Source organism: Eleginops maclovinus, chromosome 23, assembly GCF_036324505.1.
Source record: "Eleginops maclovinus isolate JMC-PN-2008 ecotype Puerto Natales chromosome 23, JC_Emac_rtc_rv5, whole genome shotgun sequence".
In the NCBI taxonomy this organism is placed as follows: Eukaryota; Metazoa; Chordata; class Actinopteri; order Perciformes; family Eleginopidae; genus Eleginops; species Eleginops maclovinus.
In genome coordinates this window covers 19,763,701-19,783,469 of record NC_086371.1, presented here as the reverse complement: position 1 = coordinate 19,783,469, position 19,769 = coordinate 19,763,701, and the positions used below count along the sequence as shown (strand labels likewise).

Below are 19,769 nucleotides of genomic sequence, written 5' to 3'. Positions count from 1 at the left end.
CTGTAAGCTGCCTTCACGGGAGTAAGGCCGTGAGAGAGGGAGAGATGAAGATAGAGACAGGGCCTGAGGATGGAGGTAGAGAGGGAGGGGGGGAAGGGGGGGGATGGATGGAAAGTTTGGAATATGAAATGAATTTGCCTAATGCACTGCTCATGAAATGATGAAACACTGGACTTTCTTTAATGAGAACGCTGCCCGCCTCGCCGTCGCTCCGGCTCTCTGTCTGTTTATCCATTCTGTCCACACGCTCCAGTCTCCTCTGTAAAATGGAGCGTGCTCTTCAAACAGTACAGTGAAAACATGTCATTTTTCGCAATCTTAAATCCTCTTCCTCGGGCGCAGATTTGTACGTATGTTTGTCAACCGAGTTGCTCTTGTTGAGTACAAAAAATAAACATTTTGGACAGAGTTTCTGTGACAGAAGCGAGGCACCCAGTCCTCACCTGATGACAAAAGCATCTACATGTCCTTGAGTCAGGCTGAGGTAGGAGGCCACGCTAGCTTTTTCCCTCTGTGCTCTTCTTCTCTCGTAGCATCGCAGAGGGTGAGGAGAAGAGAGGTTGTCATGGGAACAGACATGGAGAGCCCTGTGTCAGTGAAGCGACTAGAGACAAAATGACAGAATAGTGAACGAGCGTTTGAATGTGGGAGAGGTTGCACAGTCAGACAAATGTAAAAAAAGACAACATACTGTTCACTACATAGCAACTGTTGGGAAATAACCGTGATTCAGTGCTGAAACGAGCGAGGGCTGCAGTTGGAGGAAGAAAACAACAAATAAAATGTTCCCTTCGCTCATACGCCGTAAAGTGTTTGTTTTTCTCCGAGGCAGGAAAATAATTCCTGCTCATTTTCTACAGATTTTGCTCCCAGATCCCCTCACCAGTGCACTTTTATTGGTATTGGAAATGTACTTCAGTATTTTCTACTTCCTGCTACTTTGTGTTTCTCCTCCAATACATTTTGGGGAAATAAATTTGGGAGTGACTTTGAAAATTCAGATAAATTATAAAAAAACATAATCGACATATAATTTATCAAGTATTATTATAGGTTAAGATATTCTTTTGAAATCCCTTTGGAAAATATCTATATTAAAAAAATATAGAAAAGATCATGCAAAATTAACACATCCATTTCTCAATAAATATTATATTATGATAAAAATATCTGTTATATAAGCTGGTGTGCAGAATGAGTACTTTTACTTTTGTCTCAAAGTTAGCTCTTCACTGTCCCATTACTACTTCTAATTAAGTTAACATCTGAGTACTCTGCTCAATGAAAAAGGTGCAAGTCATTCACCTCTTCTTCCTCTCCTCTCTCCTCCTCCCTTCAGCCGGTCCCAAGCAGCCCCACCAGCACCTCCCCGACACCCGTTGGAACTCTAGGCATGTCCAAAATGGACGCTCCCAGCATGCAGGATGTCTACATCCTCTCCCCCGTCTCTGGACTCTACAGCACCAGGTGAACTGCTTGCACACACAGGTGTTTGATGATGATGATGATTACATTGATTATGATGATGATGGTGCTGCTGCTGCTGCTGCTGCTGCTGCTGCTGCTGCTGATGATGATGATGATGATGGTCTTTCCAGGGATGAAATGGGTCTGATGTCTTGCGACGAGATCAACCGCTACAGCGTTAGCTCCCAGTCTGGGTCCAAAGGTTCGGAGGCCGTCAGTTACTACCTTGACCAGGATAGTGGTCAGTACTTCTCCCTACTGGAGGGAGACGGACCCCCGGGTTCGGACTATGACAGGAGCCGCAATACGGGGGTTCGAAGGCGGGACAAGACCCCAACACATGGTGAGATGAAGAGAGCAATACAACAGTGCGAATGGGGCATTGACGGCCTGTGTTTGCTTTGTACAACCGCATGCTATCTCCCGCTACTCTTCTCACCCTTTTTCTCAGAACTCCTTCCTTATGTGTTCATCATCATCTCTCACTTCATGGCTCAGCTTCTTTGTGTCTTTACCTCGCGTCCGCACGTTCCAAAAACACTGATCACATGCCACAAAAGGTCAGTCCAAAAACACTGTGTCCAGCTCCCTGTCTGCCCCACCACCTGTGTCACACTGTGTCCGAGAAAGCTTTTAGACATCCTGTACCGTCCTGGGAGACTCTCAAGGGGACCTATGATGTGAAAGGCGAGGGTCACGTGACTGACGAAGCATCAGAAGACTATTTTTTGGTCACCTTGCTAGCTGTAGGTCACTTGTATTGTAAGAAAGTGATTAGTGAAGTGGCACAGAACACAACTGGACGTGAACGTTAATCAATGAATCTATTAATAATGGGTCAATGACAATGCATTATGCAAAGGGATTGGCTCCCAAACCACTAATCCACAGAGAATCAGTACTCGGTGGGCGCAAGCCTCCACCATAGCAGTTTACATAACTGAAAAATAATGCATGTATTAACCCTTGATTCAGATCAACTCCAAAATAAATGGATTTTCCTTGCCTGACGCCAAGTTTCCTAAAAATCGTCCCCTATTTAGTTTTAATCAACTGAAAAACAAATCAAACCACAAATATAACCTCTTTGGCAAAGGTTATTGTCATCCGCCATTGTTTGGTGCTGGTCACGGAGATTTAAGCTTCTTTTAGGTAATTATTTTGGATTTCCGTAAGCAAACTCTTCTCTTATTAACACTATTTTCAGTACTAGCATTTCAACAATTAGTGCCCAACCAACTGTACATTAGCTGCCCAGCAATATATTGTAGAAAAACAAAGTCATTTTTCTGCTGAATAACAATACATATTCACCTCAGTTGCCACCAGAGACAAAAATAGAGATAAAACAAAATGAATATTCAACATGCACTTGTTGATCCATTAGAAGTCCAACACCGTGGCAATTTATTTTGTTGAAAAACCTTCTACTTTTTACAAGACTTGAAATAATAGCTCAGTAGTGATAATAAGCTATCAAAAAAAAGCTAGCAGATTTGCACATTATCATTACCGTATGTTCAGCCAACTACCGTGTGTTGGATTTAACAAACTGTGAATGAAAAACTTGACATTATTAAAAGATAAGGCTGTGCGATCCCCAACTTGTACATCATAACCAGAGGGTCTCCCATTCCTCCCCCCCTCACCTGCACACACTTTGTCTCACCTGTCCACCCCTGTCCAGCTGTCTCCCACGCTGTCTCTCAGTCACCGTCTTCCCGCGACAGCCCCACTCCTCCCCCGCTTAGACGACTCTCTGATTGCTGATTGGTCGTTCCAGGTGACCTCAGACCTGTTTCCATGCCTCCTGAATATAACTGGATGACTGAAGCCAAGGAACCCAGCATGGGCAAGAGAGGGAGCCGAGGTACACACACACACACAAACACACACACAATCACACAGCCCCTCACACAATATATACAAACGGTTTGGATTGGTGACGCGCTTTGCTCCATACTCAACACATTTCAGCTCATCCTCTGGTTTTCATGGTGGTGTGGTTGTGTGAGGATACATATCTTCCAGGTATGTATCAGACAGAGCTGCAAGGACACATAAATGCAAGGAAATTGCATTTATACAGCTGCTCTGGAAATGAGGGAGTTTCTTTTTGACCAATTCTAACCAGCTTCACCGTTTTGCAGCGAGACTTGATCTGTATTCAACCGAGGATCCTCCACTCTACCATCAGAAAGTCCATGAATAACATTAAAGCACACTACTGGGATCTGCCTTTCTCTATCTCTTTCCTTCAGTCACTTTCTCCTCATTTTGGTAAATGGATAATAAACAAATTAAATGAGAAGCTTTTTCTATCTGTAGCTAGAGAGGAATAACACTTTCTGTGACTGACAGGATTGAGCAGTAGTGTCCTCCAAATCAGCTTAATCATGGCAAACAGATTAACTGTATGTCCCCAGCTGTGGATCCATATCAGATGCTTCAGCTCTGAGGCCCTTTTATCCCTTTCTGTTGGCTTTTTATCTGTAAGTGTCTCATCCGTCTCTACTCTTGGGTTATCCCTCGACTCTATGAGGCTTTCTCTCCCCCCTCCTCTGTGGGTTTGTCCCTTAAAGTTGAGCCTGTCCATCCTCTAACTGCTCCCTGCCTTTTCCCTTCCTCATCCCCACAGATTCAGACAACTCCCTGCTGCGTTACCTTAGCGACGACAAGATCCTGGTGATCGAGGAGGAGCCCGAGGGTCCAGGCAGAGAGAGTCGGAGGGATTCCACCAGACGCTCTCGGCGCAAGAGCCGCAATCCCAGCAGCCCTAGCTTTCCCATCAGCCCCTCCATGCTGTCCTCCACTCTGCGCCTAGACCAACCACCCGATGCTTTGCCCGTATGTACACCAGTCTGGGTTCTTTTACATTTGTTTAACTCACTTTTTCAATTTGTGTCTACATTTGTCTGGTTAATTTACTTAGAAGTGTGGGTGGTCCTGTATTTCTCATTTGTATTCACATGGACTAATGGACTCATGTGAATAACAGGTAAAAGATAATACTGGCTAGATTTTTTTATGTAAACAAATCCCATAAAAGGACCAAAACCAACAATTGTTTGATCCTACTGATATTATAGATGTGGTTTGAACAGGATATACTTTATCTTATTCCTCTGTTCTGTGCTGTTGGAGCTCCATTGTTGACCAAACATTATTAGTGAGGCATGAATAAGCTATACTGCTTAATGTTCATGTTCATTACTCTCAACATAGAAACTGTAGTGTACAACCTTCTGCTGCTGTACATAGTCGGTAGTCCACCCCACCAATTGTGTATTAATCAACATAGCGGATCACAGTCCGGTTTAACTGCGATATAAATACCTTTTTGAGAACCTTTGCCTAAACTAGATATCCAAGATGTTTTAGGAGACTACTAAGCCTTTAAGAAGGGCACTGCCAACACATATACAGAGTATGTATGTTCGACACCCAACACAATAGATGTTTTCAGTCTGAATTTAGAGTAATTCATTGTTAGTGTAAAAAAGAAATCTTTAAAATTATTTACAGAAAGGAAAGGTCTGGCTTGTATAAACAATGTTATTTTAAATGCATCCACCTTACTATAAACTGCACACACAGGTAGCAACAGTTATTAACTATTGAACTGATCACTAAACTAAATGGATCTAATGCGGTAAACAACGCGCGGATCATGAGAAAATGAAAAAGATGTTTACAGTAGAAGTTAAAGGAAATATACAATAGAATAATCAAAAAACATATTGCATTTGATGTGAACTACAGTAAACTTCAGATAGAGATGTGAACGAAGTACATTGCTCCTTTACTTCAATAAATATTAGTAAAATAAAAAGTTCTTAATTTATGTTATGAATCAGAATCAGAATCCCTTTATTGGTCCCACAGAGAGGACATTTTAATTTGCTACAGCAGCAACAGAGCCAAAGACAGCTTTACAAAAGAAAATATGCATTTAAAATATATTAAGACAAAGGAAAACACACAATTTACAAAATACACACCCTGTAATGAGATATAGCAGCCAGGTAAATATTGCACAGTTATTAATAATGACATATTTCTGTTTAAATACATTGCACATAAATTGTTATTGCGCAACTTATGCACTTTTTGCATGTGACATTTTCATATATTACAATGTTAATTTGTTAATATATTGATCTGTTGACTTGATCTAATGGATCACATGATTAATCAGAGTAAAAGTCTTAGAGTATAGGTAGTTTCTTGTTTATTTTACTGAAGACATTTTGACTTAAGCCAGTGTGCACAATACCAGAATGCTCAAACTGAAGCAGCTTAATAAAATTCAGCTATTACTAATGCTTTTATTGAAAAATACTATTAATAAATGACTGGTAGTGGCACCTGAATCACCTTCAAGGCTTTTACTCTGACTCATTCGCATTACTTCCTACAAGTGCATGTCCTCTCCGAAGGTTTGTGTTTGCAGGATAGGTCACAGTGTTCACAGATTCACACACGTTGTTGTTTGTGTCAGGTAGAGGAGACAAAGGAGGGTGAGGATGATCAGTGTCATTGCATGGCTGCCAGATTCACAGATTATGAGAATGATAATCTCTGAAACACGCCCCTCTGTAACTTTTCTCTCAGGCACACACACAGAACACACACAGGCATATACAAACAGACACACACTAGCACCGGGGAGCACATTTGCAAGCAGGGTAGCTATCTCACGACTCATCCTAACTCATCCTAATATCCCCATCTCCTCAGACACGCCTGAGTCTAAATAGGAGTTTATTCTGGACAAACACACACACACACACACTCACACACACACACACACACACACACACACACACACACACACTGGCATGCGCACACTCACGCAAAACACGTATCCCTGTGAGTAGGTGCATGACTCAGCATCAGCCAGACAAATTACAAGAGCGACTGACAGACTGTGCTTAAAACACGACACACGCAAACACACACAGCGGCACGCTAACAGTTTAGCTAACACCAGCCTCTCTAACCCTCTCAGCTTCTCATGCTGGTGACTCACATCTATTTGGTGGCACATGAGGTATACTATCCTGCACTAACAAGCATACGCTAACCTTAATGACCTGCTTGTTTCTTCTCCCTCGTCCACTCTGCATGAATCTTTTCGATTAACATCAACATTTATGTAAAAAAACATGTTATTTTGAACTTACCGATGGACAATTATAGAGAAGTTTTATGTCTTTGTCTAGCATTTTGTAGATGAACTAAGGCCCCTAAAAGTTGAGGTACCACTTCCCGAGGTTCTTTGGAACAAAGTAAGATTACATTTCTTCATAACTTTAATTTAGATGTGTAATATTAATGTTGGTATTCAAATATTTTATTTCAAAATTTGTTTTTCTGGTTGATGTTTGAAACCTTTACAAAACGGATTGTGAAAATCTAGGCCTCTCCTAAAGGGACAGAGTTTTCCTTTTTACATGTATCTGTTAAAATAATGATCAGATCTCCCCAAACTTGTTCTGGATTTTCAGAGTTTTCCCAGAGATGCATTTTCAACACGTCTAACCATCTTTGAAATGCATACACTTAAACAAATTATGGTGGAATTGGAAAAGGGTTTTGGTTTGGATACGAAATTAAAAAAATTGTTAAAAAGAAAAAGAAAGTTAGAATATAGTTTAGAAAGAAATTGGCTTATAAAGATACATCCCCTATACAAACACAAAATAAACCACAACACACAGAATGATTATTACCAACAAAGCTGCAAAGATGAAGTGCAAGTCTTAAATGAGGCCTTTTTTTCCCTTCTCTCTCTCAGCGGGGTGCGGACACACTGCGAGCGGACACAATAGACCGGTAAGTCTGTGGTTGTGGTGGTTTGTGGTTTGACCACATGGATTCACGGAAGGAGTTGAAAGAGTCGTTTGTGGTTACATTTAATCCTGTGTGTCATCCCACAGGTACTCCGGCTCAGGGAGCTCAGGAGCCGCCTCCATGAGGAAGGTAGGAGAGCAGCCAGAGCCAAAGAGCTGACTGTCTACTTTTAACATGTTTTATAAATCTATAGTTCTGATGTTGTATTTACCTGATGTTTTAATAATGCTTCCTTTTTCAGTACATTTTTATTCTGACTTTTACTGAATTTTAATCGGGCAACAGAAGTATCAGTCACATTAACAATTAACTCACTATAAAAAAACTAAAACTTTCATAAAAATGGGAAAAACCTCCTGCTGAATCTGAATTAAGAATGTTATTCCATATTTTACTGCATGAATGCAAGTCTAGCATTGAAATAAAACACCTTTTTTTGCCTTAACATGACAACTCACCCACTGTTACAGGGAGATGGAGTCTGTCCAAATCCTAATAATAGCCAAACATACAGCCAGGCAAAAACTGGAGAGATATTTGAGATTGAATCCATTGGGGACTTTGATAATTAAATAAAAGATAACAGTCAGCTGAGGTAAACTATTTTCTGTATTTAGGTTACTGTGACACAGAAAGCTGTCTTAGTCATTGGCCCTCGCCTCTCCTTTAAAGCACTACGAGTTGTAACGAACAATGAGTCAGCTCCACTGTAAACAGATATTTGCTCGGCTTTGTTACCTAGATAAAAACCCAGAAGATGTATTCAGCTGTGAAAACATCCTAGCCTACATTAGCTTCTTCTGAAATGCATTGTGTGAAATTCAAGTGTTTGTTAACCACATTAGATTCTGTAACTTTGAATGAAAAAAAGTCCTCTTACAAATACAATCTTTAATTCATAAGTAATAAAAGTCACCCCTTTCAATTCAATACACTCTGCTGCTAATGGGGGCTAATACTAGAATGCTTGCTAATGTCAGGTAACTTTAGAAAAAGTTGCCTCTATAACAGACATTACTCACTGATTCTTGTTACCCTACATTTTATCATTAACCTTTTGGGCCACATTAGCTGTTTCTTTTAGCAAGTATGCTGCTAGCATAGCTAACGAAAACCCAAGATACTCCAACCAACATGGAATTGATAACCATTGGTTGACTTCACCAGCAATGTCTCTTTCATAAAGAATAATGAAAAGTGTACAACTAAGTAGGATCATGAAAATGATAGACCTTTGTGATGCATTTCAGTGTTTTTTAATTTCTAAAAGTAGTAGGTAATCCAGTCCGTTCCATCCTGGCATCACTAGGTTTTAGTCTCAGTGGCATACCTTTTTCAGTTCTCCATCACAGGTTGTAGGTCATTTCCTTGCTGCAGCAGTATTACTGTTGTGATCCCTCTGTGCCAGTAATCCTCCCTGCTGTGGGCTGGATAATAAAATAAAAATAAGCTAGACATGTAGTGTGAACTCGCTGTAACCTCTCATGTACATGAACACCAACCTAGATCTCTTTTTTTTTGAGCTGGCTTTTTTTTCCCTCTCCCTTCTAGTCTTTCCATTACACCTCTCTAAGAACGAAAACCAAAAAGAGAAGTAAAGGTATGCACATTTTCTCTTTCTTACGTTACCTTTTTGCAGTTCTAACACTGTATGTATGTTGGCATACGAAGATCCAAAACAGAAAACGTTTAATTCCAAAATGTGTCTCAATCCAAATGTCTGAAATCTAACTAAGACTGAAGCATGACAATATATTGAAAAGTCCAGATGCACAGGAAAGTAATGCATGCTCTGTTGCAAAACCAGTGCACTTCCACAATATTATATTGACATTTACAGATTGTCTTACAATCGCCTGCCATAACTGATTTATTGTTTACCTCTTTTATATTTATACTGGCACTGACTATTGTTAAGCTCTGGAGATGTGTAAAAACTTCTTCAGTTTAGAGGAATCAAATCATTTACATGGCTATCTGATTTTCAAGAATAAACTCTTACTTGAAGATACTACAGACTTGAAAGTCCAGACATTTCGAATAAGTCAGCCTGGAACCGCTAGATAATTGGTTACACTAGTTTTATTACTACTGTTTTTCCTAATTCAAAATGACTCAACAACGTTCTTTTCTCTCTGTGCAGGTTCCCTCACTAGTGCCAGTAGAAGGAGAATTTCCTGTAAGGACCTTGGCCACGGTGACTGTGAGGGCTGGCTGTGGAAGAAGAAGGATGCTAAAGGTTACTTCACCCAGAAGTGGAGGAAGTACTGGTTTATTCTCAAGGAGTCCTGCCTCTACTGGTACACTAACCAAAATGTAAGGAATAACATTCACGTCAATCTGTGCTGGATCTCACCGTTAAAGCAAAACTCTGCAACATCTTCCTGCACCTGCATTTAGTTTGTGGAACAACTTTATTGACAAAACATACTTGCAACTGAAACAGTGTTATTTATCTAGAATGAAATATACCATTGAGTTGCATAGTGGAAGTCGTAGGATCCAGTCACTTCGTATCTTAACCCAGGTAATAGAAATCTGAATATTTTTGCCACTGCTGCTCACTTTTTATTGCATGTATATATACAAAATATATATCTAGACAATACACATAAAATAACAACATTGCCAATTCAACTGGTGAGATTCCAGCTAAAGATTTTAGGTTACATTTTTTTTTTTAAAGGATAGTTCACAATTGAAAATGTAGCCGTCCATTGTACATGTTGTTCATAAAAGTTTTGCCTGGTGTTATAAAACAAATATAATAATGAGATCATTCGTCCAGAAATGTTTTAAGGATAGGGTAAAAGGTAAAACCATTTTTATGTATATGGAATTCATTCCGTGTTGCTTTCATCGCTTTTTTATATAATATCACTGTTAATCCTTTTCGCTCTCAGCTTTTGTTGAAAGTACAGATTATTTTTATTGTTGATTACTTTTACAGTTTTTTGTATCGATAATTGATTGATCGTTATATAAAACATCAGAAATGAAACATGTCCATTTACTTGACTTCAAATATGGAAAACATCTAATTCTTACATCTGTAAAATAACCATTAATTTTACCTTATTAATTAATGCTGTAGCTCTAATTAAGGTTTATTTGTTTGTTGCATTCAGTAGTAGTTTCACTTAATATAAGTACAGAAATCAATGTGAGACTTTAAGGTGTAGTTGTCATGTTTGGATGACTAGACTAACACAAATATCTGCAAATTAGGAAGAAAAAGACCTGAAAATTAATCGTGTATGTGTTTCTATGCTCCAGTTTTAAAGCTTAGATAGTCAATTCTAATGTATCTTTTTCCTCATGTTAAGTTGGGAAAGGAGCCAATACAAACAGCATATGCTGTTTTCATATGTTTGACTTGAGTACTGCTATCCAACATAAAAATTGGTACATCAGTATGTATGACATTTTGTTCTCTGTGTTGATAATGTACCACCACTCTCCATCTGTCTGTGCCTGCAGGATGAGAAGGCTGAGGGCTTCATCAGCCTCCCTGAGTTCAGAATAGACCGAGCCATAGAGTGCAGACGGAAATTGTGAGTGTCCTTCACATGTCGCCGAAATCACTAATCAACCACATTTGCTATCACCCACATGACATGCACGCATGTACACCTACCGTGAAAATCACTAATCAGTCTTCTTCTCCCCCCGGCTGACTACAGTGCCTTCAAAGCCTGTCATCCAAAAATCAAGAGCTTCTTCTTTGCCACAGATTGTCTTGAGGAAATGAACAGGTGAGTGTGTCTCAGTGTGTGTTGGTGTCTTAATGGGGACGACAGTCAGAAGCTGGGGACGTCACATGTCTTTTCATGAATATTTCAACTGAGTAAACCAAGTTTACACAAGGCAACAGCCCACACAACATTGGCATGAATAAGGCATGAATCCGGCCCTCTGTTGTTAAATGTAGCACTGTGTGTGTCGTTGAGTGTGGCACGTGTGTGCCACACTCAACGACACAGGAGAGGTTTGCGGTATGATGAGCTCTAATTATCCACACCTCTCCTCAATGACATGGGGTGATAATTGGGGGAGGGTAATTACTAGCTATATTTGACTTCCATGCTGCGCTCGAAGGTTGGTGTGTGACAGCCCTTTCATGTGCATTTGTATGTATGTGTGATGAAGTCGGTGTTTATGGTATAGTCATCAGAAGAATCTCCATATATCTCTTGAAATACATCAAGCTTACATCTGGATTTTCTCAGCTTCCGGAGGCAATAATATCGGACTGTTACAATAATATAGTGTTTGCAGCAGTTGCGATTGGAAATACTTGGCGTATCAGCATCATTTGTTGCAGCAAGCTCCGCCTTGATAGTCCCAGGGCCATTGAAAAATACTAATAATATAGCGTAAGAAGTACATTTAGATGCTTTAGAATTTTCTCCAGTCACAAGCAGATAAACTTCCTGAGTTCCTACAGTAAAAAGGTTCCTGGGAAGGTTCTTGCAGTGAAAAGAGGTATAATTTGTGGTATATTATACCCTCCGTATGTAGACAGATAATAGGAACCCATACTAAATACAATCAAAGGCAAAAGTGATTCACAAAACTGATTAAGATATCCTCAATTCTCCTTATTCACAGCCAACTAAGACTAAAGTTTGGATTGGTTTACTCTATTTCTCAAAACTTTTCAAACTGTACTGAAACAGGAGGAAATATGCATTTTAGGGGGGCTACTTTCAGCAATGGATTAATACACATTTGTTGTACAACTGAGTATCTCTGGAAGCTGAGCTATGTATCTGGGATTATTTCAATGAAACTACAGTGCCTTTGTTCATTTTCATGAAGGAAAATGTTACCCTGTGCAACAGTGAGGCTCAAACTCTGATAGTTTTGGGGCAAAAGTTGAGTTTAATGTCAGAAAGGAATACCAGTTTTCATTGTTAATTTTAGTCTCTTGGACTTTGTGACAATAAGACACATTGATATAAATGTGGAAGCTGCTTCCTGTATTATGCAAGTTTCCTGTTCCTTGTGCAATGACTGGGCTTCTATTCTTAGCTGCAACCTTATTATTGGGTGTCTGCAGAGAGTCACGGGACAAGCCGGGATCTGACGGAGGATGGATGTAGAAAGAGAATACCATCTGAGACTCTCTGATGGGATAGAGGATTGTCACTTCTCCTTTTCTGCATCCATCTCTCTAATTATCTCGATGTTTTTCTCTCCTAAGACAGTTATAAACCGTTCAGAGACACCACTTCAATTATTTAAAGTAAAAGTTTTTTTTTATTCATCACCTACCACTTACCCAGTATTACCCATCCTTTCCTCTCCTCCGCTCTGACACCTTCCTTCCCCTTCCTTCACACATCTCACCTGTTCCCTCTCCTTGTTTCCTATAGATGGATGAACCGACTAGGGCTAGCTGCCATTGGCTACACACCAGATGACAAGGTGCCACGCCCCGATGAAGGTGAGCTGGATTCACTTTCCTTGATATTACCAATTTTCGCCCGTGAATAGTAAACATTGTGTTATTATCTCGATTTCAGACTACTGGAGTGAGAGTGATCAAGACGAGGTCGATGGCTCGATGACGCTCAAACAGGAGGGACCCTCATCCCTCTGTGATACTTACCACCGCACGCCATCAGTAAGTACACAAACACACACTCAACATTTTCTTTGCAGGTTTTCATTCGGATGGAATATTTTATTCCTAAAAGCCCAACAGTTTTCCGAGCTGCAAAGACCAGAGCTCTTAGCATTAATAAAACATCAGAGTGTGAGAGTAAGCAGCCACGATTATCCGTGATCTGCTGCCAGAATTTCTTCTTAATCTGACCTCTAGGTGGCGACAATTGCAAATGCTCATCACATCTCTGAAAGATAATGTAAACCCGAACAGGACTTGTACATGAAGAAGGTCCAGTGTACCATGTTTCCACAGCTGAGCCATACAACAGTCATTCTGCCATTTCATTGCTTTTTTTGCTCTCATCTTTTGTTCTCTTTCTGCCCTTTATTTTTCCTGTCCTTCTTTCTTCTCTCTTTCCTCGCACACCTCCTCACTGTCCTTGTTTTGCGGGTCACGTTTTCCTTGTATCCGCGCTCACATTTCTCCTTTCTGTCAACTTGTATCCTCCCAACTGTCTCACGCACCCTTGGGCCTTCAGAATAACTTCCTTCACAGTTACGACCAGTTGCCCCGCTCGGTCAGCTCCATGAGTCTTATGCGCTCCACTCCGTCCCCACTCCCTCCATCAATGAGTGCCTCCACCTCTCCCATCCCTCCACAGATGGTCTCTTCCACCTCCCCTCTCACTCTACAGGTGAACTCCTCAAGCCCCTTCCCAGAGCCCAAGCACGGCCGGCACTTCTCCAGCGAGTCAACTCACTCCCACTCCTCAGCCGAGGACCAGCGTGGAGATGGTATGGGCATGGGCACGGGCAGCACCAGCACCCACTCATCTGGCTGCCGCTCCACCCATCGTGAGAGGCGCTCCTGGCAAGACCTCATCGAGACCCCTCTGACCAGTTCAGGGCTGCACTTTCTCCAGACGGCCCCGGGGGAGAATGAGTACGGGGGCCTGATGGGGAGCATGGTAGGAGATATGGGACTGTACGGAGGGCTGGGCAGACATGGTATGTCCCCTGAGAGACGCAGACAGGCCACGCTACCAGTACGGAGACACCACGCCGCAGAGAGGGACAGGGAGCGGGACGGGCCCTTCCCTCTGGAGCGAGGGCCACACACACACAGCCACTCACACCGACGCTCTCACAAGCAGCGCAGCCAGAGTCTGCCCAGGAACAGAGACCCCATGCCAGCTAAGCTGTTGCACACCCCGGCTCACATGGAGGAGAGGAGCGAGGACGAGGATGCAGAGGAGCAGGCTGCAGATATACTCGAGGCGGAAGACGGTAAGACAATTACACATAATCTGTTTTAAACGAGAGAAAACACTTGAGAATGCATGAAAAGGTCCCTCTGGTCCTCAGAGAAAGTGTCTTTTAAGTAGCTAATGTGCTATAAATTATGATTTCCTTAATTAGAGATTATCGTAGAATTTACCGTACTGCATATTAACTTTGTTGTAATATTAGGAAATCAAATGTAAGCAAGTTGAAAGTGTAGCTGGCGGGTTATGTAACATAGGGTAATAAGAGGAAAAACAGCATACATATAATGTATTATTGCTAAGAAAGTATAATTTAGTCAGTGTTGGAGGAAGTATTCATATATACTTCACTTAGCTGTATTTGACAACACTGTTAAATACTCAATAGTAAAAGTCTTATCAAAAGTAAAAGCAATTACAAAGCAGACAGAAGGCCCTTCACTTTTCTGGTGAAAAAAGGGAAACTGTAGCTTTACTTCTTAATGGAATAACCCGAAATAAGCATGTGTACACCAATTACTCATCCTTTGTTACCTAGTATCTCCTGTTAAGGAGACGTTTTTGCTCAAATGCTCCACAATGAACGAAGAATCATAACATTTACAAAAAATCTTGACAAATTGAAGTAAATAGGAACTGCGCCACAAAAACAAAACTATATAAAATCTCGATCCCCAAAACACAATTACCAGTATAGTTGCAGTTACATTTTATGTCAATTATCTAATTAATTTATTATTTTAGCTCTCTATTTACACACTCAATCCAACTGAAGTTCATTGTGTCATTATAGAAGTGAATCTGACTCCTCTCCTGGGTGTCTCAGACCTGCGGGAGTTGAGAGTTGAGAGCAGAGAGAGGAGGGTGTCTGAGGGAAGGGAGCGGCGGGTGTCAGAGTGCCGCGAGCCGGAACCGTTGGATGGGCTAGAGCAGCTGTACCGGGCCCTGGAGCAAGCCAACGTGACGGCCCTAGGGGACTCAAGACCCTGTAGCAGGCAGGAGTTTCGACGTTGTTTCACACAGAGAGCCAGGGACCCTCTGCTCAACGACAGGCTGCACCGGGTCCGAGCCCTCCGCAGCACCTTGAAGGTAGCACAAACACAGATTATAACAATAGTGTCCCTCTGCAGAGCTCCATGCTTAGGCCAAACTCCGGCGCTTGGTCCCATCTCCAGTTGCCGGTACCAACTGTTGAAAATCACGTTTTAATCGCGCTTCGTAGCATACTGTAGTACTGTAGTAAATTGCTTTACCATGCTTATCCTTAATAAGTAAAGTAGCCTATATTGAGTCCATTGTATCGCAGCCAAGCCACACAACTTTTACTGAAAACCATAAAGGAAACCTAATTTTGATAAGCTAACATGACATTAAGCAGGAAATAACTTAATGCTAATGTTAGCTAGCTATGATGTCATTAGCAAACTGAAATGAATGTTAGTAGGTACCAGGGGAAAAACATACAATGTGTCAAATATGTCAGAATTACATTTTAAATCATTTATCAAAACATAATCAACAGAATTTGAAGAGCTTACATTGTTAACTTAATGTCAAAACATATTTGTGTTGTGTTACAGATATCCACTGAAATTAGCATGCTTCCCCTTGCCCTTCCTGTCTTGTAATACCACTTGTCCCTCTAAAGGCGATAGCGAGTCACTGTAGTGCCAGTCGGTCCTCATCAGAGAGAGGAGTACAACTGCAACGATTGGCTCTTCAATAGTTCATATTGTTTTAGATTTGTTCTTTTGATTAATTTCAAAGTGGTATCAATTAGAAAACATTTGAATCCAATCAAAAACTAGCAAACAACTTTTAATGTTGTTTGCTAGCTGAATTAGCATAGCTAGCTAACATTCATAGTTTAAGAGCGCAATTGGCATAGTTAGCTAAAGATCAAAAAGTGATTTTCTGCTTAACGTAATGTTACCTACTTCATAAGATTAAAACATTTGGTGGTATTGTTAACTTTGGACATATGATATTATATCCTTATGATTGTCACCTGCGTACATGGTTTCTTGATGCTTAGAATCCAAAAATGTTCAATGGAGCATGTGGCCCAAACCTGGGGCTCTGCAGCTAGAACTTTCTTGAGTATTTGGGGATTTACTGAATAATCACACTTGTAAGGATCCAATGTGGTCACTCTCTGTTGCATTTTGCTCCCCCCAGGCCAAAGAGTCAGAGCTTGCAGTAATCTGTGCCCTACTGGAGGACCCTGGCCTGTGCTCCCAGACCTTCAGAGAGTGGAAGCAGTGGCACAGCGATCTCTACTCAGACATCTGCCAACTCAGCCCCGGCGGCACCAACGGCCAGGACGACCTCTCCCCACTGGCCGCACCGCTTATGACCCACACACACTCCTTTATTGAGACACATGTGTGAAAGAGCGAAGGGGAGCAAAGACTGAACTGATACACACACACACACACACACATACACACACACACACACACACACACACACACACACACACACACACACACACACACACACACACACACACACACACACACACACACACAGAGCTTTACATTGAGTCCTCTCTCCTGATCACGACTCTGAGCACGCACTCACTCGAACACACACACACACACACACACACACACACACACACACACACACACACACACACACACACAAACACACACACACACACACACACACACACACACACACACACACACACACACACACACACACACACACACACACACACACAGGTACACACATTGTAAGATGTGTAAATATCATAGAGGGAACAGTGAGATCTGCGTGTATGAACTTTTGATAATCCTGAGGACCCTCACAGGGTGCCTATTGCATGCCTGAACAGAAAGCATTAATCTTCCTTTGTCTATGGAACTCAGCATAAACACCACACGCTTGTCGAGCAAAATGGGAAAAAAAGGAAACTTTTTGACATGTTTGTTACTTTGTATTTTCTTGGGTTTGCTTTTTATTTCCTATTGATTTTAGGGGGCAGGGGGAGCTATGTAGCAGCAATACAGAGGAGAATCCTTTTCACCACAGCACTGTACTTTTGTACTGATGAACTTTGCACCCAGAGCCACCAGTTCTCCCCCTTTCTCTCTCAATCTTTTTTTTCTCTCACTGCATATCTCGCTGATTTACAGGGACCTCACTTGTTATTCCAGGCTGATCTGATGGGACAGTGCAGGGGAAAGTAAGGGCGTTGACTTTTAGTATGAGACTGTGAAAAGTAGCCATCAGTGCTGGTTTATCTGGCTCCCTCTGGGAACCGGTGAAAACAAGCGTTGAGGACCTATTGTGCTGACTAGTTGCACACTATTTCAAACTGTGAACTGTTAAGAAAATACACACAATTTTATCCGAAGAAGGAGGCTCCTTTGACTGAGTGCAATTGAACGTTTCAGTTTGCATCCTCTGTACCAATCTTTTTTCTTTTCCTCTCTCTGTGTTTCTGTCCATCATCTCTTCATGTTTTTCTTTATTTCCTCTCTCTCTCTCTCTAGTCGTCAAAGACTTGTGTATATGTGTATACTGCTATGTATACTGATGTAAATGTTTGCGTTCCACTACCACTGTGATATGCTTCTAGAGGTAGCGGAGGGAAGACAGAGAGTATGTATTTGCGTGGGTGCAAAACAATTGTTCTTTTCTTTTAAACAGCGAATGCAAGACCTAGAGAGTTCTTTTCTAAGGAGTCACTCACTACAAAGAATGCACTTTCTATATCTCTATATCTCATTGGCTGCATCACAGGGTGTATGTCTCATCGGCCTCTTTACCATTGCTGTTCAAAATATCAGGTAAAAGCATTTGCCGTCTCATTTTCTAAAGATTTGTGTACAGTCTACAAATATATTTAAACATAGAAGAATATATAAATCTATTTACGTTTTGTGTCATAGATATAATGTAAAGTATGATGTATTCTATGCCAAGGTTTTGCAGTGTTCCCCTCTTCACTCTGTAGACGCAGGGTGGCAGAAAAACAACCACCATCATTGACAGTTTTTACATCGCGGCTGACCCTTCTCCTGGTGATGTGTTGCATGAGAAAAGTCCTGGGACTGATTTGATTGGACAGGGTAAAATATTGTGGATCATTTGTTTTTTTTTCCTCCCCTTTTTATCTTCCTCTCATGATTGCAAGATAATTAGACTTGTAGCGCATGATACATGCAAAAGTACTGTTGAAGAATGACCTTTTCTTTGTATGTATTCTTGTTTTTTCATTCGATAGTGTTCGAAGACACACACTGTACAATAGCTGAGGCAAGCATTTTTTTGCTCCTTGGTTACTTGATCTAATGCAGATCCTCCTTTAGCATCCTAACCAGGGGGCTCCTAATTTAAGGTTTTGGTTTACATAGAAAGACTGACACTAACCAATAGTCTGCAGGAATCTTAGCTTAGTTGAAACGAAAGCTATTTTGACATTCACTCGAGGCATAATGAAACTGAGAGGTCAAAGCCCTCCACACTAAATGTTCTGTAATGTCTGTGAAACCCAGATGAATAATTTCATCTGCAATATCAGGCCAAGGACTCAACAGTGCCCCCCAGTGTCGAAGACCCTGAGAGACATGCATAGCACCTGCTGCATCCAGCACTATATGTACTTATTCTTCATACTTTACTGTAGTTCTTTGGCGTAGGATCAGGTTTTTCATCATGTCACACTGTCTTGAAATATCAAACACACCCCAGAGATATAGCTCATGTCTTTTGAATGGTTAATTTGAGAGTACCACAAAGAAAACTAAATGATGCAAGCACTTTCCCTGTGCCTCCCAACCCTCTCTTTGGCAAGGATGGCGACCCTACACACACACAGCTGGAGAAGAGTTACAATGTTTCAGTTTGCAGGTCTCTCTCCACTTCTCATCTGTAGTGGTTTTCTTTCACAAACCGCTGCTCCACTTTGCAGGCAACACACTGTAGATAAGGAAGTGCAAGTTATGATTTGTAGGCACAGACTGTGTTGTTATTCCTCCCCAGATCTTTGTGTGTGTAGACCTGCAGAAACAAGCCGAAAAGGGAGATTCCACTGTGTGTTCTTTCAGGGGTGTACACCTCATGGTACATTGCACAGGTGTGTAAGATGTAAGTTGCACTGCGACATTAAAAAAGGAACATATTGCTCTTTTTCAAGGATAATATTAGCTTACTGTTATTCTGTACATTAAACTGACTAAAGATGATATTAAAAAAGAAAGAAAATGACATTTATTCTTCCTAAAGTAGCCTTTTTTTGGTTTCATATATATGAATATATATTACAAAAAATACAGATTGTAAACTTAAGTTGTTAAACTTTGACTTCAATAAACTGAATCCTCTGCACTACGAGCTATGATCTGTTCATGTGTACCTTTTCTTGGATTGATAGACAGCATTATAGACGAGTACGCCTACAAATGATTATCCACGTACGTATGTTCGTATATCCCAAATCTACAACTGAATAATTAGATTTTTTTCATAACAATTTGTTGTTTTTGTTTAAATAAAATGTTTTCTTTTTTCAAGATTGTCATTTTTTTCTTTAGCAGCGAACTATGATTTACAACA

General features: G+C 41.0%; 1 protein-coding gene across 1 annotated transcript in view; it reads left to right on the top strand.

The window, feature by feature from the left end:
• si:ch211-26b3.4 (connector enhancer of kinase suppressor of ras 2) overlaps window positions 1-16,601 on the top strand; it is a 64,772-nt gene extending 48,171 nt beyond the window's left edge. The window contains exons 10-24 of the mRNA XM_063876525.1: window positions 1,340-1,467; window positions 1,599-1,810; window positions 3,251-3,337; window positions 4,106-4,314; window positions 7,268-7,305; window positions 7,410-7,452; window positions 8,875-8,923; window positions 9,467-9,639; window positions 10,804-10,877; window positions 11,007-11,078; window positions 12,702-12,772; window positions 12,852-12,952; window positions 13,476-14,223; window positions 14,995-15,290; window positions 16,380-16,601. Of these exons, the coding sequence (XP_063732595.1) occupies window positions 1,340-1,467; window positions 1,599-1,810; window positions 3,251-3,337; window positions 4,106-4,314; window positions 7,268-7,305; window positions 7,410-7,452; window positions 8,875-8,923; window positions 9,467-9,639; window positions 10,804-10,877; window positions 11,007-11,078; window positions 12,702-12,772; window positions 12,852-12,952; window positions 13,476-14,223; window positions 14,995-15,290; window positions 16,380-16,592 (2,514 nt within the window). The 3' untranslated portion in view covers window positions 16,593-16,601. The remainder of the gene's footprint in view (window positions 1-1,339; window positions 1,468-1,598; window positions 1,811-3,250; window positions 3,338-4,105; window positions 4,315-7,267; window positions 7,306-7,409; window positions 7,453-8,874; window positions 8,924-9,466; window positions 9,640-10,803; window positions 10,878-11,006; window positions 11,079-12,701; window positions 12,773-12,851; window positions 12,953-13,475; window positions 14,224-14,994; window positions 15,291-16,379) is intronic.
• Window positions 16,602-19,769: the final 3,168 nt, after the last annotated feature.